Source organism: Camelus bactrianus, chromosome 34 (assembly GCF_048773025.1).
Source record: "Camelus bactrianus isolate YW-2024 breed Bactrian camel chromosome 34, ASM4877302v1, whole genome shotgun sequence".
Lineage (NCBI taxonomy): Eukaryota > Metazoa > Chordata > Mammalia > Artiodactyla > Camelidae > Camelus > Camelus bactrianus.
In genome coordinates this window covers 2,966,906-2,993,969 of record NC_133572.1, presented here as the reverse complement: position 1 = coordinate 2,993,969, position 27,064 = coordinate 2,966,906, and the positions used below count along the sequence as shown (strand labels likewise).

The 27,064-nt window shown below is 53.3% G+C and overlaps 1 protein-coding gene across 7 annotated transcripts in view; it reads left to right on the top strand.

The window, feature by feature from the left end:
• Nucleotides 1–27,064, top strand: part of CRACR2A (calcium release activated channel regulator 2A) — a 96,077-nt gene that overhangs the window by 5,495 nt on the left and 63,518 nt on the right. The window contains exon 2 of one of the 7 annotated variants that reach the window (XR_012503947.1): nt 4–188. The exons of 1 other annotated variant lie outside the window; for it this stretch is intronic. Coding sequence is in view for 2 of the 6 variants with exons in the window: in XM_074357335.1 (XP_074213436.1) it covers nt 7,485–7,524 (40 nt within the window). In the remaining 4 variants the exon portion in view is untranslated. Of the gene's footprint in view, nt 1–3; nt 189–1,604; nt 6,440–6,575; nt 7,525–27,064 lie in introns of those variants that run through there. 5 more of the 7 variants (XR_012503948.1, XM_074357335.1, XR_012503945.1 and 2 more) reach the window with 5 other exon arrangements.

Below are 27,064 nucleotides of genomic sequence, written 5' to 3'. Positions count from 1 at the left end.
CAGCCCCTGCTGTGCGCCCAAGGCTCTCCAGGGATCTGGTTTAAGAAGAGATAACGTGGTCCCCAGAAGTTACTACTGGGGAAGAGCTACCACCAGGAAAGACAAACGGCTCTGCATCGAACCTCTGGGTCTCTCTCTGGAGCCGAGGCTTGTGGTGGCTTTGGTTTCCGAGGCTTCGGGAGTTGGGGGTAAGTGGACGTTCTGGGGACAGGTCATCTCCGTGCCCCTGAGGGCTTGGCTTGCAGAGCCTGGTGCACAGTCCCCCAGGTGGAAGGCGACCCGACTCTCCTCTTCGCTACTTTTGTTTGAGTGTCTTCGTGGGCTGACAGTTGGGTTTTAGGGTATTGTTTTGTTTTTCAGCTTGTTTTGGTGACCTGGTCTTCTTTTATTGGAGGGAAATGTATGTAACATAAAATGGACCACCTTAACCATTTGTGAGCACACAGCAGGGCGGCGGCGAGAACAGTCACCGCGTTGCGCAGCCGTCACCACCAGCACCGTCGCAGGACCTTTCTCATCTTCCCCACCGACGGGTCTGCTATTAATCTGGGCTCCAGGAAGGCCGCCGTCTCGCCCTGTCTCAGCTTCCCCACGCGTAGCAGGCTTGCCGCCAGAAGCCCCCTCCGCCCGGGAGATCTCTCTGCTGCTGTTCCTTAGACTTTCTGGTTCTTTAATTCTCTGCTTCAGCCGCTGAGCTTCTGAGAGACCGCCCTCCTTCGGGCTGAGCTGTGTGCTGAGCCCTTGACATAGCACCCAGCCTGTTTCTCCCGGTGGTCCTGGGAGGTGGTTGCTATCCACCCCTCCCAGATGAGGAAGCAGCATCAGAGGTGTCGCATAGCCACGACCACAGTCGTTTCTGAGCCAGGATTTGATTCTGGACGCTCTGGTCTTCCTCCTCCACTTGGACGGGGTGTCGCGAACAGCGCAAGCACAGCCAGCCCGGGCCCTTCCGTCCTTGCCTCCTCGGCAAGGTGCCAAGAGCCGGCCTGGGTTCGGGTGTGTGTCCTGCAAACCATCTTCCGTTAGAGTTCTCAGCTGGAGCCTTGAGCCAAAAAAGATTTGCTTGGAAATAGCTTAATTATGTACCATAGATAAACCACTAATGGAATTGACCAAAGTGCTGAATTAAGCTTTCCAGCTAATTACACTCGTGCCATAAAAATGTGAGTTTAGCTTGGACCAGGCGAGAGAAGGCGCGGCTCCGCTGGCCGCGGGGGGCTTGGGTCACCGGGCCACTCCTGATGACGATCCGCTGTGCTTTTCTGTCCCCTCCGGGGGCCTTGCTGTAACCCGACTCCGCGTCTGCTCAGGGCAGGTAGCTGACTCCCTGCCGCGGGTACCGCTGAGTCCGTCTCCCACCTCTCCAGGTCCTCATTCAGTCCTCATTATGGCCCCGAGACAGAGCTGCTGTTATTTCTATTCTAGCATCTTTAGCTTCTGCGCCGTGTCTCTCCGGCACGTTTCTTACTGCTTGTCATCACCCCCTCCATGAACTACAGTAACCCCTGTACTCAGATTTTGGGGGTTCGTCTTTTCTTGGGGCTCAGGGTTCTGGTGTCTGCAGATGTTGCATGCTTCTCAGAAGAAAGTCAGCTGCAGAAGCAGCAAGGCTCCCAACAGACCCCCGCGTGGGCCCCCTGCAAATAACAGAGTAGACTGATTGCCAGACACTGTTTCTAACCTAGGACTTTGCATCCCCATTTTACAGATGAGGAAACTGAGGCTCAGAGAGGTTAAATCAATTGAGTTCACACTCCTACTTCTGGTCTCGATACCTCTGTCACAGACACCTCACTGTGCTGTTGCTCCCTGCATAGAGCTGACCTGATGGATGGAGGCCTCTGCTTGCTACGAGAGCTCTATTAACCCACCTGTAAAATGGGGGCAGACTCCCTGACTCCACACAAGGTGCACTGCCCCAGGCATGGGCCAGGCAGAAACACAGGAGCGTGGGGAAGTCCAGTTAAAATTCTGCAATGGAACTTCTTTTTAAAGAATGCAATTTTAATGCCTCAAACCACAGCTCAAATCAGAAACAAAGACACAGAAAGGAACTGCTAAGTGAAATGAATGTTAATGAAAAAAAATTACTAGGCCTCCATTATGTAATCACACATTGCAAACCAAAAATACATTTTTTTAAACACACGAGCCCTATTTACTGGAATTAGAAATAGAATAAAAAGCTCTAATTTGTACTGAGTAGCAATCCACATGCCACATCCGAATGTTCTGACACTGTAGGGACTAAATCAGTGTGGCGTTACGGAATGTTAATGCCCCAGATAAAAAAGCCCGAAAAACAAAAGCAAAATGGATCAACAGATACATGCGCCTACTATGTGCAGTGCGTTGCACGGGGAGAAAGAACAGGTCGTAATACCTGTTTTGACAGCGTGGGTGACGGCTGCCAGGGCAGCAGGAGAGGCTGGTCTCTGGAAGGAAGCAGGCTTTGGGGCGGCTTAACTAGGTAGGCGAGAGCGGAACTGGGCCTTCGAGGATGGCAGCCTTCAGCAGATGGGTGGTGGCAGGAGGTCCTGGAAGAATGTTCCGTGAGGGTCCTTCAGTCCACCTGGGTGGACAGTGTCTGCCGACCAGTCTGCATGGAAATTAAACGGCGGCGCTCTGCCCCGGTCCTGGGGTGCGCCTCAACCCTTTCCATGTTTCCAAGGTTGACCTCCCCCTCCCGCTGGCCTTCGCTGGCTCGGTTTACCATCTAAAAGCCCTGAGGAGCCGGGGTGCAGGCTGGACTCTCTGAACCCCCCTTTCCTGTAGGTAGAGAAGCCGTACAGAATTAAGCACGGTTGGCCCTGCCTGGGCGCGTGGGTGTCTGTGTAGGGCCTTCTAGAATCTGCATGGCTGTGGGGTGTGTCGGAGGGGCCGGGCTCCAAGAGGCTGGGGCTAGTGCTCAGAACCCTGCAGAAGGTGCTGTGGGGCAGTAGGTGGGGCAGGCGGCCCCACCCTCAGAGACTCACCGTCTTGGGACAAAGTTATCCGAACAAAACAGAGAGAAGGCCAGGTGAGACCCTTTGAACCACAGGCCCGCTGTTGAATTCTTTCCTGTCTGCTGCCCGACGCCTTTTCAGGCCTGGTGATAGGGCCAAAGGCACCTTTTCACAGGTGGCCGTGTCCCAGGCCTGGTGACGGTGATGCAATGGAGGTGCTAGGGCTTGAACCCAGGACCTCGTGCATGCTAGGCACACACTTGACCTCCCCGCCTGGTGCCTTTGACCGTCAGGGTGAGCTGCACAGTCCAGTTAGGGGCTGGGGGCCCAGGCAGCACCCCATAGTCCAGAACCCTCTAGCCTGCCGAGGCCAGACTCTCAATCGGCGGTGGGAAGGGTCAGGGCTGATGGGACCCCAGGGAGCCTGGGCTCTGCGTGCGTCCAAGCAGCATGGAGACAACACACCCCCCAAAATCCAGTGGGAATCTGAGGCTCGGTCGTCTTCAAGAAGCAGCCCACACCGGTGTGTCTTGTTACCCAGAACTCCTGCCCTCCCTTTGCAAATGTTTGCCCAGGGGTGTGGAGACTGCGTGTGACCACAGATAAGAGAGGGCGGAGGGCGCTGGGTGCCAGCAAGTGTGGACGTGTGCGGCAGACACCCGTGAGCTCAACTTGGTGCGGCCTCGGTCGGCTGGTTCACGCGGCGCCTCCCCCGTACGAAGCCCTGAGCTCCGAGAGGGGTCGGCTGTTCGCACCCGTCGCGTGGAAGTGGGAACCTGGAAGCCAAGCAGCTCGCTCAAGGTCACGGCTGGTCAGTGTAGAAGAAATCCAGACGCGGGCACCGGGCGCCGGAGCCCCCGCTCTTAACAGGGTGAGTCGGGGACCCCGACAACGATCCTTCAGGTCGCCGGAGCCCCTTGCAGTCTGCACAGCGGTCCGCACTCCGCTCTTGTATCGTGGCAGCAGTCAGTGAGCCTCGTGCTGGGCGTCACACTCCCTGACTGTGCTAGCAAATGAAACTACGACCGTGGAAACACTGAGTAAGTTGTAAAGTGCTCTACAGTGTGGTGTCATTATTGGCCCCAATGTACAGTTGAGGAAAATAAATTCAGAGAGGTTAAGTGGCTCGCCTGGAGACACACAGGGGACAAATGGCAGAGTAAGGATGCCTGGAACCTCCAGACGAGTGCTGCTTGTTTCCTTGACGTCTTCGAAGAGAGGCTGGTTCTGGGTTTATCTGGGTTTACCTGTTCACCCCCCTCAACAAATCGTTACCAAATGAAAATGAGGCAGAGAATCAAAAGGAGACCAGCCTAACTTTTCCATAGCGTGGCTTCCTTGTCGATATGAAAGAGAGTGAAGTGAAGGGTGGAGTTGGGGATGGTGTCATGTCCGTCAGCGCAGGGACTGGGCTGCAGAAACGGTTCAGAAGCTCATCTATTGCAGTCTAGTCAGTTTACAACGTTGTGTCTATTTCTGGTGTCCAGCATCATGGTTCTGGCATCCACATACGTACATATATTCCTTTTTATATTCTTTTCCATTATAGGTTACTACAAAATACTGAATATAGTTCCCTGTGCCATACAGTAGGGCCTTGTTGTTTATCTGTTTTATATACAGCAGTTAGTATCTGCAAATCTCGAACACTCTATTTATCCCTTCCCACCCCCTTCCCGCCTGGTAACCATAAGTTTGTTCTCTATGTCTGTGAGTCTGTTTCTGTTTTGTAAATAAGTCCATTTGTTTTTTTTTTTTAAGATTCTACATATAAGTGATATCATATGGTATTTTTCATTCTCTTTCTGGCTTACTTCACTTAGAATGACAATCTCCAGGTCCATCCATGTTGCTGCAAATGGAATTATTTTATTCTTTTTTATGGCTGCGTAGTATTCCATTGTATATACACACCACATCTTCTTTATCCAGTCATCTGGATGGACACTTAGGTTGCGTCCATGTCTTGGCTGCTGTAAATAGTGCTGCTGTGAACACTGGGGAGCACATATCCTTTCTAATCAGAGTTCTCAGTGGGTCCACTTGTGTGCTGTTACCTCCTGGTTAGCGGCAGAGCCCTGGGAAGCATGTGGGCAGGACAGGCCATCTTGCCCCAAGGATGGACCAACATGTATTTTATGATCTCATAAAGCTGAGAACACAAATTATTTTAAAACTGTGAGTTAAACTGGAATCTGGGATATGTCCCTGGGGCTTATGTGTACGCATGCAGTATTTCTAAAATAAAGAAATCGTAAGTATTGGGTTGGAAATATCGTAAGCTTGCTACCGAAAGGATGATAAAGAAAGCTCTGCACGTCAGCTCTGCTGTGCAGACTCACATGATGTGAAAAACAAGTGGAATTCTCTCTCGCCCCTGAAGCAGAGGGAGGAACCCCTGTTGCTAACCACATCTTAATTACTTGTTTGTTTATTCATTTTTGAAGAGATAAGAGATTCACATTTGTTTCATACCTTCTAGATACAGAAGCTGTGCTGGGAACATTTACAGCTGGCTGTTCATGTATGCTTTACAGAAAACTTGCTTATGAATTTTTAAGATGAGGGTTTCCAGATTCTGAGAGATTAACTCGATTTAAGTTTCCCAGGTCCTAAGAAATGAAAGCAGGATATGAGGATAAATCTGTCTGACTCCCAGGGGCTGTCATTTCTTCAACGACTGAGAAAATCAATTTTCATTTTCTTCGCTTTTCATTCCTTCTTTCTTCTCAGATCCTCCATCTAGAATCTCTTTTCCTCCTGTCTAAAATACCCCTTTAAAAAATGTCCTTTATTGAGAGTCTGCTTGGCAGACTAGAGTTTTGTTGGATAATGTCTACATTTCTCTTATTCTTAAAGACTATTTTTCATCCCAGCCTTGTTACGCCCCATCTCAGAGCAGAAGGGAAGGAACTCTGCTCGCTGTTTGCTTGAGCAAAGCTTGGAGGGCCTTGGCTGCTTGGAGACCAGCGTAAAAATGAACGAGACAGTGTGAAGTACTGCTCTGTGACATGTGTCATCTCCACAGAAGCCCACGAGGACCTGGCATTCTTATTCCTGTTTTATAGACAAGAAAACAGTAACAGACTGAAGTCACCTGGCCAAGATCTGTAACTTCTCCGTGGCAGAACTGGTGTCTGAACCCAGGAATTTCTGGCTCTAGGACCTGATGTTTTAGCCAATATATTATGCTGCCTCCAAAGTCTTAAAAAAAAAAAAAAGATGTGGTTTCCAGTGACCTCTGGGTTGTCAGTGGTGGCGTGGTGATGACAGTCATGACAGAGAGAGCATCTCTGAGGATGGGGAGACAGTGACACGCCCCAGAGAAGGGACGGCTCAGCCTCGTGGTTTGCCACAGGATATAGCGAGGACTTGGCTCCACTGTCCCCTTGGCTCCTTCGTCAGACATCCGTGGAGCAACGTCTGAACGCCAGGCCCCGTGGCAGAGAGGATGGGGGAGCCACACCCTGGTCCGTGGAGCTGAGTTGGGACAGGTCAGCAGAAAGCTCCGTGCCCGCCGGGTACACGGGTGTGTCAGGCTGGGTCCCGATGTGACAAAAGACACAAATTCACTATAGAGTAAGGTGGTGGGTGGTTTTCGGCTGTCTTGGGTCCATCACTGAGCGAAGGAGGAAGGAAGTAGGGCCGGAAGTGGAGGCTGTGAGTGGAGGGGTTGGGCCATCCTTCTGCTCACAGTGCAGGGTGGGGAGGCTGGCAGTGTCTGCACCCCGGAGCCTGTGGGCGCTCGGAGATGGGCTCAGCCAGGGTGGAGGGGTGGCCGGAAGGAAGCCAGCCTCCCTCCTCGCGCTGCTGGCCAGCTGAGAATGTCTCATTCCTGGTCATTTGTTCAGCGGCTGAGCTGGTGTGTCCCCGTGGGCCACTGACCCAGGAGTTCGTCTTCCGCAGTGATGGACTAAGCCTAGCCAGCATGGGGGCAGGGGATGGGGCCAGGACGGCACAGCTCACAGGTCTCCGGATTGGACCTTTGAAATCACACCTCAGCAAAGGGGCTGCAGGCTAGGGCTTCTGGGCAGGGGGACACGTCTTTCTTGTTTTTCTGTCTTTCATCTCCGCCAAGGTTGCACACCTCCGTCGTCTCTGTGGTTATCTTAGAACAATAGGGGGTTTTGCTTTCTGTTTGTTCTTCCTCCGAGTGTGGCGCTAACCGCAGCGGCCTGCAGGCAGGCAGAGAGCGAGGGCCCCTTCCTCTTCGTTCAGACCCCGCGGTCCCCGGCGCAGCTGGAGCTGGGGCTGAAACGGACAAGACAAGTGGTGGGCGTGCCGGTGCTTCTGTGGCTGAGCCCTGGGGACTCGCTGCTTTCTGGTGGAAAAGGAGAGTTCGGAGTCCTGACGGAGTCCAGACACCAGGACTTTCTAGGGCCACAGTTGCGTGGGCTAGCAGCCCCGTGGTCCCAGACCCGTCTAGTCCTCAAGGAGCTTAGTGACAAGCAGAGGAGGAAAGTGTACAGCTGACCTGCCCTCTTGGGCCCATTTCCTCATTCGAGAAATGAGTGAGGTTGGACTTGGTCAGTATTCCCGATGGGGTCGGTGCTGCCCCTTGGAAGAGTTCAGTGTGCAGGTGAGTCACCTGGCGGGGGTGGGGGAGGTCTCCTGAACCAGTGGGTGTGGTCCGAGGCTGAAGAGTCTGCATTTCCAACAGACTCCAGGTTCTGGGGGTCCAGGGGCCACGGTGCTCTGAGTGTTGAAGCCCAGAGGGTGTTTGGGAAATCTGTGGGGTGGCTTGGGGTAGCCACGTGACTAAGAGATGCCCTTAGCACTTCCTGGGGGTGGGCTGGGGATGCCGGTGCACATCGGCCCCATCAGGGAAGAATCGTCACCTGCCCTGCCCACGTCAACCTGAAATAAAGAGAAACCGGTGGCACCTTTACATAGCAGCCCTGAAACGTTTGCAAAGAAGGTATGCCAAACGCTCGATGGCTCAGGAGATGGTTGTTTCAGGAAGAGAAGCCTACATGGAATAAAGGCCAGGTCTTGATGTGACCAGATCATTCCCCCACTTCACGCATCCTGTCTCGTTCAGAGCATCCCACAAGCATACATTCAGCTGAGAAGGGTTTCCGTGCAACGTGGAGCTACCCCAAAAGCGAGGAAACCAGATTTGTATCGGGAGGCTCGAGGCTTCATCTAACAGATGTAGACATAGGACAACATGTCATTAAACTAGCGGGGACACAGGAGATGTCACCATGTCCATGAACTTCTTTATAGACTCTCTTTTTGAAATAGTTTATATCCTAATACGTGTGTGTGTGTATATTTGCAGGTCAGTGATAAGAAATCTCTTGCAAAACTCACATATGATAATCATCTACTTGGGGGCTGCTTGTGTTTCCCACTCTGACCCCGACGTTCTCGCTGGAGATCTCCCAGAGAAACTTCTCCAGTCCCTCCTCTCCCCACTGCCTGAAGGAAGAGGGTAGTGTTTCCCAGGCCGTCTTGGTGCTGCAGACTGAGGGTGCGCCTCCCCTCTGGGTGGAATTTCCAGACCAGAGAGTTGTTTTCCAAGACACTTCGTGCCGTGCCTCAGCAGGGCACAGGCCATGACGTGACACTTGCACAGGCGGCTCCGCTCCTCCCTGCTTTCCCCGCCGCCACACCCAGGACTGAATCCGGCGGGTCTGCGCCGCCCGCTCCGTGCAGGCGCTTTCCTCCCTGTTAGCAGACACAGACAGGCCAGCGGGGTTGCCGTTTCTCGTCTTCATGCTTTTTCTTCTGTTGTCCTCCGCACTTTTATTTCCTTGTGCCCCTTCTAGGGGGCGTCAGGTCTACTCATTCGTCACAAGCAGGTGTAGGCGTTGACTGCCCGGTGATGTGTCCCAGGGCGGCCACGTGTGAGTGCTTCCTGATTGAAATGTGTGTTATTTTGGCATAAACCACTCTCCCTTTACTCCTTTTTATCACAATCAGAGCTAAAATGTGAAAATGTTTCTGACGGACTGGCAGAGTTTTCCGAAAGCAGACACACACAGGTTTCCAAACCTCCACCTCAGATGTCGTCCTGTGTGCAAGGAAACCCGAGGGGCTTCCCAGGGTGGGTGGAGGGGGGAGGAGCCAGGCGCTAACCGGCCCCTGACCCGTGGGGAGGACCTGGAACCCCCAGAGCGAACTCCGCTCTGCAGGGACGGGTCGCCTGGGGCTGCTGCCTCCCCACACGGCCCCGAGACCGGCCGTCGCTCCGTTCCACAGGAGGACGTGGGGTGCTGCGTCAGGCTCGGCACCCAGGAAAGTGCTGGGAGCCCTGCCGGGACAGGACAGGCTGGCCTCGGGGCGCTGAGGTCCGGCAGGAGGGAGAGACATTCATTTTGATGGGCAGAAACACTAAGGAGGGTCACAGTCCCTGAGAACTTACCTCGTCTGAGGGTCTCAAAGGGCATCTTGTGCAGCCAGGCCCATCTGCAGAAGAGGAGACAGAGGCCCCGGGAGGGGAGGAAGTTGCTGGTCAGTGATGAGGACAGACAGATCCTACATCTCACTCCCAATTCTGTTTCCCTCTTGGCATGGGGAGTTGATTCCCGCTTGGGTCCGGGCCAGTTTCGTCGACGTTTTCGGGAGAATGTTCAGGTCCAGGAAGTTTTCAAGGCCTGCAGTGGACGGGAGAGGGGCAGGGGCGCCCACCCCTGGGCTGGCGAGGGACTCTTTCCACCAGTCCTACTTCTGAGAGCAGGGGCTCGTTCGCGGGACAGCAAGTCCCTGTGGAGGCTCTGTCCCTCAGCTGACGTCAGAAACAGCGAGTGTGCTTTAGAAGCAGCCGAGGAGCCGTCCAGGCTCGGGTGTCGGCACTGCCTCCAGGCTGTCCCCCGGGCTTTTCCTCACCTCCACTCTGACCGGTTGGGCCAGTCCAGGTCCCTACAGATCCCCGCTGCTCTAGTCTCCTCATTTCTGTGAGGCTTCTGTCCTCCACACAGTCCTCAGGCTGTCCTGGCTTCTCTGACCACTGGCCGTACCACCTAAGGCAGGTGACTAGACCCTTCTGAGCCTCACGGGTAAATGGTGCCACACAGGAGTGTAGGTCAGACCAAGGAGGACCACGTCCTCTGCACCCAGCAGAGTTCCTGGAACGTATTAGCTGTCTAAAGGGTGCAGTGTTCTGGAACCCACAAAGAGTCCTATTACTGACAAAATAAAGAATAACCCCATTAGAACCAAGTTCCTCCAGGAAGCTGTGTGGACTCCTGTTCTGTGCTGGTCGTCGTGCTAGCTGCGATGGTGACAGAATGAATGAGCTGTGATCCCTGACCTCCAGGAGCCAAAAACTTAGTGCAGGGTAGACTTGAATGCAACCAAGCGTAACGCAGTGTGATACAGTAGCAGCAGACCCAGAGGGTAGGAAAACAGAGCAGGCGCCCAGGCCCCAGCCCTGCGCCCGTCCACGTGAGGGCCCTCACATACTGTCCTCCCGCCCCTGTCGTGTCCTCCCCCTGCCATGGCCGGGGGCCGCTTCATGCTGTGCCTTCTGCCTGGAATAACCCCCATCTCCTCCCTGCCCAAGATTCCCCATCCTGCAGAGCCCGGAGACACACCCCATCCTGCACAAAGTCTTATCACCCCGATCCTGTATAATGTGCTGAATTTTCCCTGAAAATTATTTTATCATATAAGCAACAAAAAATATTTTATCATATAAGCAATATATGTTTCTCATAAAAAGAAAGATCAGTGAATATAACAAATAGTAAAGAAGAGAAGAAAAATCACCATCAACTCAATAAACAGAGATAATTACGTGGGGGTGTATTTCCTTCCCATCTTTTTTCGGTACAAACACACACACACACACACACACACACACACACACACACACTCTCTCTCACACTTATTACCCTTTCCCCGTTCTGCCTTACGCTTTAGTCCGTCACACGCATCCGTCTCCGTCAGCCTGGGAGCTGTCGGCGGGCACAGGGGATGTGCAGCTCACTCTGCATCCCTGTTACCAAACACAGCATCTTGCATCAGGCGCCTCTGTAAACGTTGGCTCCCGAGAACCACGAGGTGCGTTCATCTCGCCTTGGGATGCGGCACATAATTATTTTGAGAAGGCATGTCCTGGTGCCGGCTGGTTGTTAAAACCTCGTATGCCTTCCTCAAGCACCAGTCACCGCTGGCCAGTCAAGCACTCTGCTGGGTGGCTGGGGACGGGAATGAAAATCCGTAAAGATTCAGCAAGTGGCCGAGACCCGGGTGGGTGATTAAGTGCGTCCTGCCTCCTCCGCGGGGCTGCGTTGAAAGCCACTCTACCCTTGTTGTCGGACCGAGGCCCATTTCTTGCGTTAGAACGACATAGTTGATTCTGGTACATCTTTCTTTATTCTTCTTGATTAAAAATAGTGTTGGCAGTTCCCCGGGGCAGGGGGGGGGCAAGTGGGGGGAGATTTTCTTCTCTGGGAAATCAGATTTGGTTCTAAAAGACTCTTGCTTTGATTAAAATTCAGAAGGCTCTTGAGCTGGAGTTAGAAGTGGAAATGACACAGACTCTTCCAAAAAGCTCAGTGGTGGAGGTGGTGGTGGTGGGGGCGGGAGGGGGACAAGTCAAGAGGGGAGTTTACTCAGCGGGCCAGGCGAGGGCAGAGCAGAGGGGTTCACGGGAGCCGGGGCGGCAGACAACTTCAGGGTCCCTTCAAGGCGCAGGTGGAGAACGTGGAGGCTGGCGGTGTACTGAGGACCTTTTTGGGAACAAGATGTAAGCACTTCCTCGGTGTCGATGCTGCAGGACAGTAAACGCAGATGTAAGGGCAAGGAGCCCGTGTGCCTTCTGAGAGTCGTGTTTGAACACGGCAGGATGCTTGTTACTTGGACAGCTTTGCTCGTTCACGGGGATGTGGTGCCACAGAGCTGTTTCTGGAATTAAATCTCTCTAAGGGAATTTCGTCACAAGATCAAGGGGAAAGTCTGCAAGGTTTTGGCTTCTGATGAAAAGCATCTAAAACCAAGTAAAATCAAAGAGAACCTTAAACAAACACAATATTGATTCAGGTGATGGGAGGAAGTTTCAGCCGGAGAGGCTCTCTGGGGACCCGGGAGTGGAGAGGAGTGCGTGGGAATATTTAGGGCTCAGGCTCGCTGTCCCCGCCAGGATAAAGACGCCGCTGGTTTACGCAGTGCAGGGGAGGGTCCAAGCTGCCGAGGCCCACGGAGGCCAGTGATTTGCCCAGAGCTCAGACGCTGGTGGTGACGGGAGGGGAGGTGGATTTTCAGAAAACCCCAAATCGAGTTTTCTTTCTCAACTCTACATTGCTGTGGGAGGTAGAAGGATTCAGTTGAAAGACTGTAGGTTTGGGATGCCCTTGGTTTGAAACTTGCTGTTTCGGGACAAGTTTTTAGTATTTTTTTCCAGACTCAGTTTACTCATGAGAGTAAATCCCAAACGACCCCACGCCGGTCCCCACCTCCTGGAGCCTGACCCCCAGCCCTGAGAGTCTCCTCCAGGCCTCACACCCCCCCGGGCTCCTCCCACATTCAGGACCTGCCCTGGGGGCTGGGGACACAGCAGTAGCCCTGAGGGACAAAGCCTCGGCTTCGGGGAGCTCGTGTTCCGACCAGGGCTGGCAGCAGACGTGCGTGTGAGCACTGAGCACGTGTCCTTTCCGATATCCTCGCGGCCACCGGGGAAGAAGGAAAGGGAGCAGGCGAAATTGGCTTTATTAACATTTTATTTCACCCAAGGTACCCCCAGGGCAACCACTTCAGCATCTAGTCGGCCTGATACTTTGTGAATTAGAGAACTGGGGGATTGTTACAGCGCATCTCATTTTGGACCGGCCACATTGCAGCGGCTGGACAGCGTCGGGCGGCTCCCGGCTACCAGGTTGGACGGTGCAGTCCTGGGGCTCAGGATAAGAACCCGCCACCCCACCCCCCTTCCGAGGGAGGGAAGCAGAGGGAAGGGCTTCCCTGCAGGCCCCGCCGCCCTCAGGAAGGTGCTGCCAATGCAGAAAGGGCGGCCCCGCCCGGGGCGCTCTGCTGGCTTCACCAGGGAGAGAGACGCCCACAGCCCGAGTTCTGCCCTGGCCTGTGGGCTCAGGCGAAGGAACGACACCGAGCCATCCTCTCTGAAGTAACAACAACAGCAACAATAATAATAATATAATTAGTACTTAAAGAGCACTGAGTATTGGCCAGGCCCCGGGCTAAGCTCTGTCTTACTTTCATGGCAGCTTATCGAGAGAGGTGCTCATGGGACCCATTTTTTTTTTTTACTGACGTGTAGTCGAGTTACAATGTTTGGTTCGTGTGCACAGCAAAGTGATTCAGTTCTACATGTACATGCAGACATTTTGTTTTTCAGGTTCGTTTCCATTACAGCTCATTACAAGAAATTGAACAGAGCTCCCTGTGCTCTGCGGTGGGTCTGGCCCGTGTTTAACAGGGGAGGAAAGAGGCTCAGAGGAGTTGGGAACCTGCTGGGGGTCTCACACAGGCCTGGGACTTGAACCCCGGGCTTCCTAAAGCCAACGCTTCATGTGCTTAAAACAGACGAAGCACAGAAGGAGACCCCGGGTGAGCTCAGCTTCTCGGGACCTCTGTCATAGGGTCTCCCCCTCTGCTCACAGGCCACACTGCAGAGTCAAAACGCTTCAGAGAGGAAGGTGACCCTGCGGGTGAGCCGGTGTCCCACGGAGAGGTACACGGGAGACATCCCGTATCCCAGGCCCAGCCCTCCACCCGCTGGCGTCCAGGAGCCAGGACTGTCTCGAATCCTTATGACAAACAAGACAGCACCGGCTTTGAGGCCAGACGGTAACAACATGTGTGTCACAGATGGGGCGCCAGCTCACAGGCTTAGATGGCAGAGATCGTGGTGGCCTCTAACACACCCTGTGAAAGCTCGCTGTCCTTACTATATGGTCGTGACCGTTGTCACCACTTACACGACAGTGCGGCCAAGGGGCTCCCCACAGCCCAGAACCCCGCGGTGGTGCCCGTAATCTCAGAGGGTAACTGAGAACGTAACGTGACTTGATTGTCTGCCCCCAGTGGGTCCCGGCACCTGGTTGAACCTTGTTCACGGATGTATTGAGTAGACCCCCGTGCGCAGGTGAGCTAATGAGCCAGGTGTCCTTGCCAGCTCTCTCTGCGCTGAGATCATCTTTATGTTCCACCTCGGGTGGCCGGCCGCACTCGTGGCTCTTCAGAGCACAGTCAGAGAGACACTTAGAAGCCCTCAGACGTGGTGCAGGGGCCAGGACAGGTGAGAGGCTGGAAGCCCAGTGTCCGGAGGAGAAAGGGCCCGGGCTGGGCTGGGGGTTATCGGGGCATCCTCGTGGCCTTGCTGAACGGGCTCACCCTGAAGGGCATCCGGATCCCACTCACTCCCGGAGGCCCGCACTCAGTGCCACCTCCTTCCCCAGAGCCTTTCTCACAGGTCGGCCCCCGCGCCTCCCGAGCCGCCTCCAGTGTCCCACGGTGTGGAGGGCCTGAGCCCTCGCTGCGACGTCGAAGCCCTGCCCTGGGCTGTCTGCTGCGTGTGTTCTGTGTGGTTGCGCTCTGTCTTTCTGTGACTTCTCTCAGGGACAGTCGCAGACTGACTTGTGACATCCCTGGTGATGTGGTTGGTGGACACTCCTTTGGTCCAGAGAGGGTCTCAGGGGCTGTTTCATCACTGTCCGTTTTCATCGGGCTGTGTGTGCTGCCTCTCCATCCGGAACAGACCTCCTTGGAGAGCTGGATCTTGTAACCGTGGCCTCCGACTAGGATGTCTGCCCGGCCTACCTGGGGGCCTCGGTGGCAGCGCGTTGCTCCGCATGCAGGAAGAGCCAGTCCCCAAATCCAAACAGCTCCCTCTGAGGCCAGTCATCCGCCTAATACCCTTTACTTTTTTTTAATTTTGTTTTTATTGAAGTGTGGTTGATTTACAATGTTAGCTTCAGGTGTACAGCAAAGCGGCTCAGTTATACATATACCTACATATACACGTATTTTTTCAGATTCTTTTCCATTATAGGTTATTACGGGAAATTGAACATAGTTCCCTGTGCTGTACAGCAGGTCCTTGTTGTTTATCTGCTGTACATATAGTCGTGTGTATCTGTTAATCCCAAACTCTTAATTTACCCCCGCCCCTCACCGGCCCTCCCCCCTTTGCTAGCCGCCGTTTGTTCTCCACATCCGTGAGTGTGCCGCATCCTCAGACCGAGTACAAGACAGTGCCTAGAGCCTGGCAGGGGCTTAGCTCAGACGGTAGTTTAATAAAGGCAGGTATGGGGCAATTAGCTTGGTGTCTGCGGAAGAGGCAAAGGTGGGGGGCTGGGCAGGAGAGAGGCAGGAGCTGGGGTGCCCAGTGGCGTTGGGAGGGCCTCAGCTGTGCAGAGATGTGAGGTCAGCTACAGAAGGGCATGTGGAATAGCGGAAAAGACTTTGGCCTTGACGTCAGGGCCCCGAGGGGCAGGCATTTTCCCGAGCTCAATTTTATTTTCTATGTAACCTTGAGAAAGTCTTGTGAGGGCTGAAGAAGATATTTGTTGTGAATTCACTTTGTAAACCAGAAAGTGGCATGGCAAGACGTTATCCATCACCCTGAGATCTGGTCCCTGCCTACCCATCCAAATACATTTCTTACTCATTTGATTTAGCAAGGCCAATCCAATCCTCTTACTTAAAAAAAAAAGTTTTGCCCCTTATTGCAAAAATAACACATTGTCATAAAAAAATGTTAGAAAATACAGAAGAAAGTCAAGAGAAATCATCTCTGAAGATAACCAGCTAGAGCTAACACTATTAATATCTCATGTATAGCCTAAGTGGTTTTTCTTTCAGTACGTGTGACCGAAGCTTCTCGGATGTCGCGGCTGGGGGCAGACAGGGCAGCACTCCACTCTGTCCCCCCAGGGCCCTGGCTCTGTATGGCTGCTGCCTGGCACACATCCAGGGGGAGGAGCCTCCCCACCCGGGTTGCTTCGGGCGCCCAGGCATCGGTGCCAGTGACGGGTGCAGGGAGGTGACTCAGGGAGAGGGCTGTCTTACTCTGGCACCGAAAACACTTACTGGGCTTACGGATTTATTGTTTGTCTCTCTCCACTGGAACAGAAGCTCCACCCAGTCAAGAGCTTGCTGGATTTGCCATTACTGCCTCTTTGGCACCGAAAACAGTGCCGGCACATCACTGAATGGATGGGTGAGCGCCCAAGTGCTGTGCCACCTTGTACAGAAAAGGGAGCATTTGCCTCAATGAATTGTGCACGTGAACCGGAGGGAGGCCACGGTCACTGGGGACACACATCTGGTTGGCCAGATCTAGCTGTGGTTGGAGCTGGAGATAACCCCAGCCTCCTTGGCCATCACCGCTGTTCCCTGCGGTCTTGGCAAGCCTGCTGGCAAGGCCTGCTACTCAGCACAACGCTGAGCATTCTGCCAGGTCCCTCTCCGCGTTCACGTCCTCGCATCCCCAGGCTGCCCAGGCAAGGATGCTCCTCTGCTCCCTGTCCCAAAGCCGGCTCCTCCGCCAGCATCCTCAGCCTGCTGTCCCCGTGGGGCCCTTAGGCTTTTCTGACAAATAGGACTGCAGACCTTCCTTAGCGAGGGCAGAGACTCTGGCCGCAATGCTGCGTCTCTGTCTTCAAGGGTGAGCTTCAGGGATGCAAACAGCACTTGGGGGTCGGATGCAGGGAACTTCTAGAGCACTGCTGAGAGCCGGGGCTGCTGGGTGGGGGGCTCAGATAGCCCTGACGCTGTTGCAGAAAAGTGTTACAGCTCAGTTGTAACAGCAACCTGGATCTAGGCACGAGACCAAGCAGCACTCGGAGGGTTGGAGAACTCAGGTTTCTTACGCCAGCAGGCCCAGAGAAGTTAGCACTCCAAGCTCTGGACCCCGTCTGTAGGTTTACACAGGCTTTTATAGGCTGCCAGTTTACACTTTGCAACATCATATGCAAATAAGGTATAACAAAAGTTGACTAATTATTAGGAAGAAGCTTTGTAGAAATGGGCCAATCAGGAGGGAGAGAAATAACCAATCAGGAGTGAGCTCCATGCAAATGAAGCACTACAAATGGACCAATCAGGAGTGAGCTCAGGGAACCAATAGAATTTTAGGGGTAAGTTCCACTTTCCTAGAAGTAAGCCTTCAGAGGCAAAAAGTGAGATAAAGCTGCTGGGCCAGGGAACCGGATGGTGCTGGGAGGAGAGTAGTGGCCCTGCCTGGGGGTCCTGCCGGTCTTTTTTTATGGGGCTTCCCACATCAAAGCCACCCCCTTCTCAAGCACGAGGGTCTGCCCCCACCGGGCGGGACACGGCCTCCAGACTTCCCGCTGCTTCCCTGACACCTCTCCAAAACCTGGAAGGAGACGGGACTAGGCCTGCTTCCTTCGGAGACGCGGCAGCCCTACTTGGGGGGGGGGGGGGCGTCTCCCCCCGGTTTTCTCTAAATTGCCGTAAAACTCCTTCCACCACGGCCCCAGTGGAAAGCACGGGGTTCTCGTCTCTGTCCGTTTCCTCGGTGGGATTCAAATCGCTGGCAGCACACATGTCCCCAGACTGGAGTCAGCCACCCTCTGAAGAGGATGTTGGTCTATTTTGTATGTAGTGGTTTGTATCTGCTGATCCCAAACTCCTAATTTATCCCTCCCCACCCTTCCCCTTTGATAATCATAAGTTCGTTTTCTGTGCCTGTGAGTCTGTTTCGTTCTGTAAATAAGTTCATTTGCGTCATTTTGTTTTTAGATTTCACATGTAAGTGACATCAAACGACGTTTGCCTTTCTCTGACTCACTTCACCTGGTGTGATCGTTCCCTCGGTCCCTCCATGTTGCTGCAGGTGGCATGATTTCACTCTTTTTTTTTACGGCCAAGTGGCACACATTTTAAAATGCACTCTTGCTATGTCTGTGTGCTCAGCATCATCCATGAGCCAGGTGTTCTGCTAAGTGCAGGGAGTAGGATGTGGTCCCTTCCCTCCAGGCACTTACAGGGGTGTGCGTGTGTGTGTGCTGGCGCGCGCGCACGCACACATGTGCTCACACACCTGTGTCCCGGGGAAGGACAGGCAAGTAAATCTTTACAAGTAAATCCAACAGCAGGTGTAGGCCCCGGAGGCTGTGGATGCCCAGAGAAAGAGCGAGTTAAGTCAGACCGAGGGTCGGGGTGACTTCTCAGAGAAAGCGCCCCTCGAATGGGATTCTTGAGCATTTGTAGGACTCAGCTTAGACAAAGGGGCGTGCCAGCTGAGGGAACGAGTTTGAAGAGGCCGAGGCATGAAAGGGGCTGTGGTGGGACGGGGGGAGAGGACGCCAGTAAAGAGGTGGGGCTGCGCCCGTGTGTTTAAGATTTGTCCTGAAAGCACTGAGGAGGCCTGCTCCTCTCTGCTTTACTCGGGGCCCCTTGGCGGGGCTGTCACGGCTTTGCTTACCTGTTTTATTGGAAAGCAGTTTGTTAGTATGCACTAAGAGCCTTTACAGTGCGCGCGTGAAACGCCCTTTGGCTCGATGGCGTCGCCTCTGCCAATAATGACACTACTCACCACCGACGCGGTGCTCGTGGCCCAGGTATCGTAGCAGGTATTTCTGAGACCCTGTACATATTATTTATAAAATCCTTACAACAGGTTTGCAAAGTGGGGATCGTTGGTCCCTTTTACAGACAAGGAAACTGAGGTTTTAAAGAATTAGGCAGATTTAGGATCGAATCCATACTCTGTCACTGCTTAGCTGTTTTCCTAGGACAAGTTGCTTAACCTCTGTGAATCCCTTCCCGGAAGTAAAAAATAATCATAATGCAAACCAGCATTACAGAGAGGCTGCCCTTTATTGGACTATCCCTGCATCTGGATTATCTCAGCCAGAGCTGGCCTCCAATTTCCTGAGCATTTAAGATTCAATGGAAGAGCCAGAGTCACATGGCAGGGAGCGCGGAGGGCAGTGTTTGGCTTTGGGGGCCGCTCTGAGAGCTGTTACTTCTGCGCGTCTTCTACCTCCCTCATTTGCATCTTGTCCCCCCCGCGAGAGTACAAATTCACAGAGGAAAGGGGTGGTCTTAAGTGTATCCTGTGTCTCCCACGGCATCTGCCCGGTTCAGTGCCTTGCCTGGGCCCAGGGAGAGCCCGAAGGTAGCTTTCCCAAAGCAGATGGGACACCATGGCCCAAGGGGAAATAGGGGCTTTGAGAGTGAAGAACTGAGAGCTGCAGCAGGAGGGTGGACACAGGAAAGGTGGGTGTTTAGGGCTGGAGACTTGGCAGGGGAGGTTTGGAACTCAGGGGGCCTGGGGGCACGTGTTCAATAGCACGCATGCAAAACATTCTCACTCTTGTGGAGTTGAGAGAGCCTTCGTCTTAGGCTGCGTTCCCCAGAAACACATCCCCAGAGAGGGCTCCACTTGCACATGACTTATTAAGGAAATGCTCCAGGAAGGCCCAGTAAAGGCGTAGGAGGCAGGACGGGAGCGGGAGGAAGGCAGAGTGTGAGTGGGGCAGAGTTCCAGTCTCAGCCGGTCTCACAAAAGTGCAGACCCCAACTCAGACCGTGTCCCGTCTGGAGACTGGGGGACAGGCGTCCCCACTTCTGCGCCAGGTGGCATTGGCTAAGGGCTGTTTACAGGTGACCCGGAGACTTCGGGCCCCCCTGGCTCTGTGCCTGCGGACAAAGTGGCTCCGTTAGCTCAAGGGTCACCCTTCTCAGAGTGACAGGTGCCCGGAGCTAGAGGCAAAGGTGGGGGGGGCGGGGGAGAGGGCAGCGCACAAGTACTAGAGGGGATGCGATGGGGCGTCCGTAGTGTCGCCAGGGTAGAGGCAGCCTTAACTGTGCTCAGCTGATGTCCCTGCCTTGGAAACCACTTTGCAGCTTCCTCGTCTGCCAGCTGGGGATCGTGTCAGCTAACTTGCCCTTGTCACAGAGTGAGCGTTAAAACAGCGTGAAATGAGAAATGAGGGGCGCACAGAGCCACGCTGGCGACAGTAAGTCATGATGCTGAGCCAGGGGCCGTCGCTGAGCCTTTCCCCTCCAGGCCCAGAGGGCGCGTGAGCGCTGGGTCCTTGACCGTCTTGCAAGCATCCGCCCTGACAGCCTTTGGAAAGAGCTGGCTCTGCTGGGAGGGAAGCAGGCACTTTTTTTTCATGTTGGTAAATTTTGTCTCTAATGTACGCCAGTCGCCTTGAAGTGCATCTCATTAGCCACCAGCCCTCCCGCCGAGGCTGTGTTCCGCTTTGATGTGCTCATCAGCCAGGAAATATTGAAAAGCTAATCATAATAGGACTTAGCTCTTCTAAAATGCCTTTATCTTCAAAGTGGTTTACAACCACTAATTATTGGGAGAATTAGGGTGAACAGCCACCATATCATGGGGACCCCAAACCACTACCGAGGCCTTTAATGTGTCTTCTGATAGAGTGGGAGGACTGTGAACGGGGCTGCTGAACAGCAGTCATCCAGGCCCGGAGAGTTACATCACAGAGGTGGGCACAGCTGTCCCCGTCTCCCTTGAGAACACACGAGGAAATTGGACCCGTCACATAAGCCACAGCAGGCAGAATGGAGAGTCGCCCTCCCAAAGGGGCTTCTTTTATTTTATTTTTTTTAATGAATTTATTTGCTTTTTCTTTTTTCAGTAGAGACGCTGGGGATGGACCCCAGGACCTGGTGCGTGCTAAGCACATGCTCTGCCCCTGAGCCGTCCCCCCCAGTCCCAAAGGTGCTTCTATACCCCTGCCCCTTTATGTGGGCTGCTGGGGCATAAGGCCTCCCCGGTGGCCTGGGGTGGGTGACATCCCGCCACAGGGTCCCATCCCGCTGGGCCGTCCATGACAGATTTAGGGGTTTCTTGATTGTATCTCTCCCTGTAGTGTTTTTGTTGCTGCTGTTGTGTTGATTTTTGTTTCAGAGTTTGTTTTGCTGGGATTGTACCTGGGGCGGAGGAAGCACATTTGGGTTCCGATGATGATGAGAATGCTAACAGCAGCTGACACTTGTAAGGTGCTGCCCTGCCTTCCCGGGACAGGGGAGGAGAGTGGGGCCCAGAGAGGGTGGGAAACCTCTTTGTGGCCACACAGCCAGGGGCGCGGGTGATCCGGCCTCGGACTGGGTGTTCTTGCCCACCTCGGTTAAGGGGCCTGTCGGAGAAGGGGTGGGAGTCTCTGCAGCCCGCCACCCTGCGTGTCAGAGAAGTAAAGGACAAGCTGATGCGGAGCAGGGAAGGTCCCCTTCCCGGACGGACCTGGGCTGACACACTGGCATCTCGGTGTGAAGGCGGTGAAGGAGCAGCGTCTCTGTTCATCTGTTTCGCCGTCCTGGTCCCACCTGAGGGTCTGCCCAGAGCCGTGAACGAAGGCAGGCCACCTGTGCGCCCTGAGACTCGAGTGGAGCCCGTTTCCCAGATACTAAGATGGATTTAAAAGGGGCCCCGGCCTGTAAGTCCCTGGTGGGGGATGCTGTCTAAGGAGGAATCAGGGCAGACCATCCCCCGAGCAGACAGTGCTGCGGTTGCAGAGAGCGCCCCTAGGGACACCCTGGGCAGAAACACGGGCCTCAGGACGTCTTTCTTGGTAAGACCTGACCGTTGGTAGCTTGAAACTGGCCGCAGTGGCAATATTGACACCACAGAAACGGGCAGGCGCTGTGCCCACCACGGAGAACTGCTGGTTCCATATTGTGGTGTCTTTTTTTCCTAACACCATTTCTGACACCAAACGTGTGTTCTCTAATCCAGTTCAATTCTGACAGTAACACAGACCCTGAAGGCTAAGGGCTCAGTCCCACAAGACTGTCCCTGTTCAGATGCCTGCTTCACATCCCAGGTTGTCACCCATGTGTCTGACTCATGGGCTGTAAGTTCTGGGCTTCCCACAAGCCCCTCCTGCAGAACGCAGGAAGTGCCTTACTTACTATAAAGGATGCAGCTGTCAGGCAGCCAGATGGAAGAGATGCAGATGGGAGATGCAGGTAGGGGGCAGGGGAAGGTGGGGTGTGGCACGCCCCCACCCAATCCTCCACGTGTTCACCAGCCCCATTCACTAGGACTTCTTATGGAAGCTTTGACACCTAGGCAAGATTGATTACTTCACAAACCATTGGTGGTTAACTCAAGCTCCAGCCCCTCTCCCCTTCCTGGAGGTAAGGGTGGGGCTGAAAGTTCCAACCCGCCATGGACAAAAAATACAGCCTGCCATTTCAGGAAACAGTGTCTCCCAGCATCAAGCCATCACCCACTGCAGCCGCCCCCAGCGGTGTGCCCTGCGGGGAGCTCAGGCTGGAGGAAATCAGGATGCTGGCCCTAGAGAGTTAAGATGCTCATCAAAGGAGTGGTTTCCGTGAGCCCAGATTCCTGCATCTTCCCGTACACAGAGAGTCGCTCAGATCATCTACTTGAGATGTCTGGGGGTTTTTTTGTGATTAGCAGTAGTCTTTTGACATTTGACTATAAGTTTTATTTTTCAGCAAAAACCACTATATATCCTGGCTCCTCCCTTACCTCTTTGGAACAGTCCCTCAGAGCTACCCGAGAGGCTGTCTTCTTGGGCTACAGTCCTGGGGAGTGTCCTCAAATAAAACATAATTCTCAACTTTTATGTTGAGTACCTGTTATATGCCAAGTACCAGGCTGGGGATTTGTTCATTTAAATGATCAAATATCAATTTTACACCTACTCTGATTTATTGATAGGGCTTCTGCTTTTGAGAAAAAAATGCCACATCATGTGCACTTGACAATCTAGCCAACCGGGCCCAACAGTACATTCTAATGCATGAAGCATGAAGGAGTAGGCCCCTCAGGGGCAGGGGCCAGAGCAGTCCATACTGGGTGGTCAGGGAAGACTTCTCGGAGGAGGTGGACTTAGAGCTGAGCCCTAAAGGCGTGCACAGTGCTGAGAGCTGGAGCAGATGTGTTCTTCCAGGAGGGACAAGGAACTGACAACTGCCCTGTGTCGAGTCCTAGAACACACCCACAGCGCCGCTGCGCCTCTGGTCTTTGCTCTTACTCTCCGGGGTGGTAAGTTTGCATCCCAGCTCTGCTTTCTCGTGACCCTGGGCAGGCCACTTAACCTCCTGGAGACTGAGATTCTCATGAATAAAAGGGGGAAGAGACAGCCAGTCCTCACAGCTTCCCAGGATCACTATGGAAATGAGATGACAGAAGTGAAAGTTCTTTTTAAACCTCGAGGAAGTAATTAGCATCACTATTCCTTTATGTGTCTTTCATTATTTTATCACCTCCGGAGGAGTCATCTCACTCTCAGAATTTTAAACTAAAAAGAATAACTCTGAAAATGAATTAGAAGTTATTAGAAGAGCTAACATTTACCAGCCTCTCACTGTGCCAGGCACAGTTTCCAAGTGCTTTACGTGTTTGGAAGTTGCCTGGTCCTGACTTGAAGTAGGTACTGCCGTCTGCATTTTACAGATGGGGAAACTGAGGCCTGGGGAGGTCCTGCAACTTGCCCAAGGTCGTCCAGCTAGGACGTGGTGGAGGCAGGCTTTGAACCCAAGGAAATGTGGCTCTTCCCATTCTGCTAAGCAGGGTGGGAGACCTCTTCTCCAAGGGGAGGAAGACGAGAGATGGAGTTCTCTGAGCCTCCAGTAGCCCGAGTGGCTCACCCGGTACCTGGCTGGACCAGGCACCTCCCACCGGCTGCCGTCCCCGCCGACTCCCCGGACTGGGTCTCCCGTCCCTTCCAAACTGGCCACTTCCACTCACAGCTCAGGGTCTTCTATGCTGCCACCTGTTCGGAGTTAAATTGTGTCTCCCAACAGATACGTTGAGGTCTTAACCCCAGTACGTTGGAATGAGACATTATTTGAAAGTAGGGTTGATACAGGGAAAATGGGGCGTGAGAGGATGGCCACGTCCCAGGTCCCAGTGAGTCCCTGGCTTGGCTTCGTGCAGGAAAGGATTCAAGAGCGAGCCATAGCTGAGCTGAGTAGCCCTAGTCAGAGAGAGGCGCACTCCACAGACAGAGCGCAGGCCGTCTCAGAAGGCCAGAGAGGCCACAAAGCGCGGGGCGGGTGTTTGCACGGGCTGGGTAACTTCATATGCTAACAAGCGGGACGATTATTCCAACTACTTTGGCGAAGGGGCCGGGATTCCCCGGAATCAAGGCCCCTGCCCACTTTCTGACCTTTTATGGTCAGCCTCGGAGCTGGCGCGGCGCCTGTGGGAGTGCCATTTACCATGCTAATGTGTTACAAAGAGCCTGTGATGAAGGTCAAGGTCTACTGGAGGCCAAATCTCCCGCCGTCTTGGTGCTAATTGCTGCGTCATTCTTTTAATGGCTGTGCCCCGCCCGCTTGCCTCCTGTCTCAGGGGGATTGGCGATGTAATTGGCCAAGCTAGGATGAGGGTGGGCCCTTCATCCAGCACAAGGGGCATTCTTCTCAGAGGGGGAGATGGCGGGAGCAGACCCAGGAGGGGAGAGGCCATGCGACGACGGAGGTGGAGCTCAGGGGAGGGTGCAGCCGAGCCAAGGACTGCGCTGGGAAGGGGCGAGGGCGGATCCTACCTGGGTTTTGGACGTGCAGCCTCAGAACTGTGAGCGATAAGCTTCTGTTGTTTTAAGCCACCTGATCTTTGGTCCTTTGCTGTGGGGGACCTGAGAAACCAATCCACCTCCCATGTGAGACCGTGGTTCTTCTGACCTTGCTCCCTCCCAGGGGCTGGGTAAGAACCACTCCCTGTGAGCATCTCTCGTCCTTTTCTGTGCAGCTGCCTTTGAAACCTTTTGCTCAGCAGCCCTCCTGCGCCTGCTTAGTTTGACGAGACTGGTCCATGTGACACGAGCAGAGGGTGGAGGCTGGGGGTGGAGGCTCGGGGTCCTGCGGCAGGTGGAACCTTCCTGCCCCGGATCCGGGGCTATTAAGGAGAGTTGAACTCATCCTGACGATGCTTCAGGGCTCTTGATCAATGTCTGCCGCCCGAGAGATTCAGGGGAGCGCAGGGGGACTTTCAGGTCGGCCATGGGCGTGGTGCGGAGCGAGGGACCAGCCAATCTCCAACTCCACGGAGCCCAGAAGGCAGGGGCGCTGAGCCTGGAGCCTGCAGAGGGGATCTAGGCTTGGTCTGTGGACGCTCTGCTTGCGGGCAGCAGATACTAAGCTGTGAATGACTCTGGAAGTCTGGGAAGTGTTCCTGGGAATACTTGAGGGCTGGATCGCTTCCATCTGTGTATGAGGGTTTCATGGAACCATTCTGGAGGGGAACAGCGGTCTGCCAGCTCTGACACAGCCAGGCAGATCCAAGTGGCCTCTCTTTTCCCTTGTGATGCTGATGCCCTTTGCCCTCTGCCCTTGGAACCCATCCCACCGCTCTCCCTTTTATGGGTGCACTGTCTGGTCATCGAAAAAACCTTTGAGACAGAAAGCTGCGTCCAGCCCCGGGCCCAGGGCGTCACTGGACTTCATCTAACTGGGAGACAGCCGAGCTGCTCACCGGGCTTCCGTTTTGTCCTGAAATGTGGGCAGAAGCCCTGCTGATGATTTGTGGTCCTGCCCCTTGGGACCCCCAGGGGCTGCAGGCCGAGCCAGAGGAGGCAGGAGGGGAGCTCCGCAGGGTAGTGGTCTGCGGGTGGGCTCTGCCCTGCCCCCTCACTTTCAAAGTTCACCCAGCTCCCTCCGCTAAGGGACTGAGGGTTTTCACAGGGAAATTACTTAATTTTCAGCCATTTTCTGGTTGCCAGAGTTGAATGTAAAAAGAAGAATCAGGACCCTGGGGATAAACACAGTAGGCAGGGCTTGATTTGCAAGCCCTGGGGATTATGAGAAGGTTCTGGCTGGACCTTTTTTTTTTTTTTTTTTTTAAATAAATCTGTTGAGCTGTTGACATACAATACACCGCACATATTTAAATTGTGTAATTTGATGTTTTGATACCGATTTGTATACACATGTCTGTATATGTGTGTGTGTGCTTGACTGTACACATATATGGATATCTCCGTGAACGTAGCACCAGAGCTAAGATTTCGAACATATCCGCATCCCCCCAAAGTTCCTCTGGCCCATTCGTCACCCCTTCTCACCCATCCCCACCTCCCTGTCTCTTTCCTGACACTATAGATCAGTCTTCATTTAAAAAAATAATTTAATATAAATGGAATCCAAGAGTATGTCGCCTTTTTGTCTGGCTTCTTTCACTCCCATGGTGATTTTGAGATTCATGCAGGTTGTTGCTTGGATCAGGAGTTCCTGCCTTTCGAAGCCGAAGAGCCTGCCATTGTGTGTTTAGACCACCACCCGCGCACCCATGCACCTGCTGGTGAACGTGTGTGCTGTTTTCAGCTACAAGGAAAGCTTCTATGAACCTTCACGGACAAGCCTTGTATGGACAGAGGCTTTTGTTCTCCTGGGGGAAGATGTAGGAGTGGGGTGTCTGGATCGTTTGGTAGAAGTTTGTTTGGCTTTTTAGGGAAACCAGCGAATGTTTTCCGAAGGGGTTGTACATTTTGTGCATCTGTTCCCACCAGCAACATACAAGTGTTCCATCCGATCACCCCATATCCTCGCCAAGATTTGGTCAATCTTTTTCATTCCAGCCACCCTAATAAGCCTGTCGTGGTATTCCATTTCAGTTCCAAATTGCATTTCCCTTATGCCTAATAATGTTGAACATTTTCATATAGCTATTTGATATCCATATATCTTATTTGGTGAAGTGCCTGTTCAAATGTTTGTTCGTTTAAAAAAAATGAGCTGTTCATTTTCTTTTTAATGAGTTCTGAGAGTTTTTCATATATTCTGGATCAAAATCCACTATCAGATATGATTTGCAAACAACTTTTCCTCTGTAGCTTATGGTGTCTTTCAAAGAGCAGAAATTCAAAATTTTGATAAAATCCAATTCAGCAGGGTTTTCTTTTTAAGGGATTCTGCCACTGCTAGTGAACCGAAGAAACAGTTCACTCAGCCAAAGTCAAAAACCCGTTTTCTTCCTGAATTTTATATGTTTAGATTTTCCATTTAGGTCCATGATCCATTTTGAGTAAAGTTTTGTATGTGACACGAGGTGTGAATTGAAATTCCTTTCTGCAAGTGGGTATGCAATTACTCTGGTACCATTTGCTGGAAGGATCACCTTTCCTCTGCTGGACCACCTCTGCATCTTTGTCACAGGTCAGTTTTCTATCCGAGTCTATTTCTGGATCCTCTATTCTCTATTCCGTTTCATTGATCGTTTTTTCTGCCTTTATGCC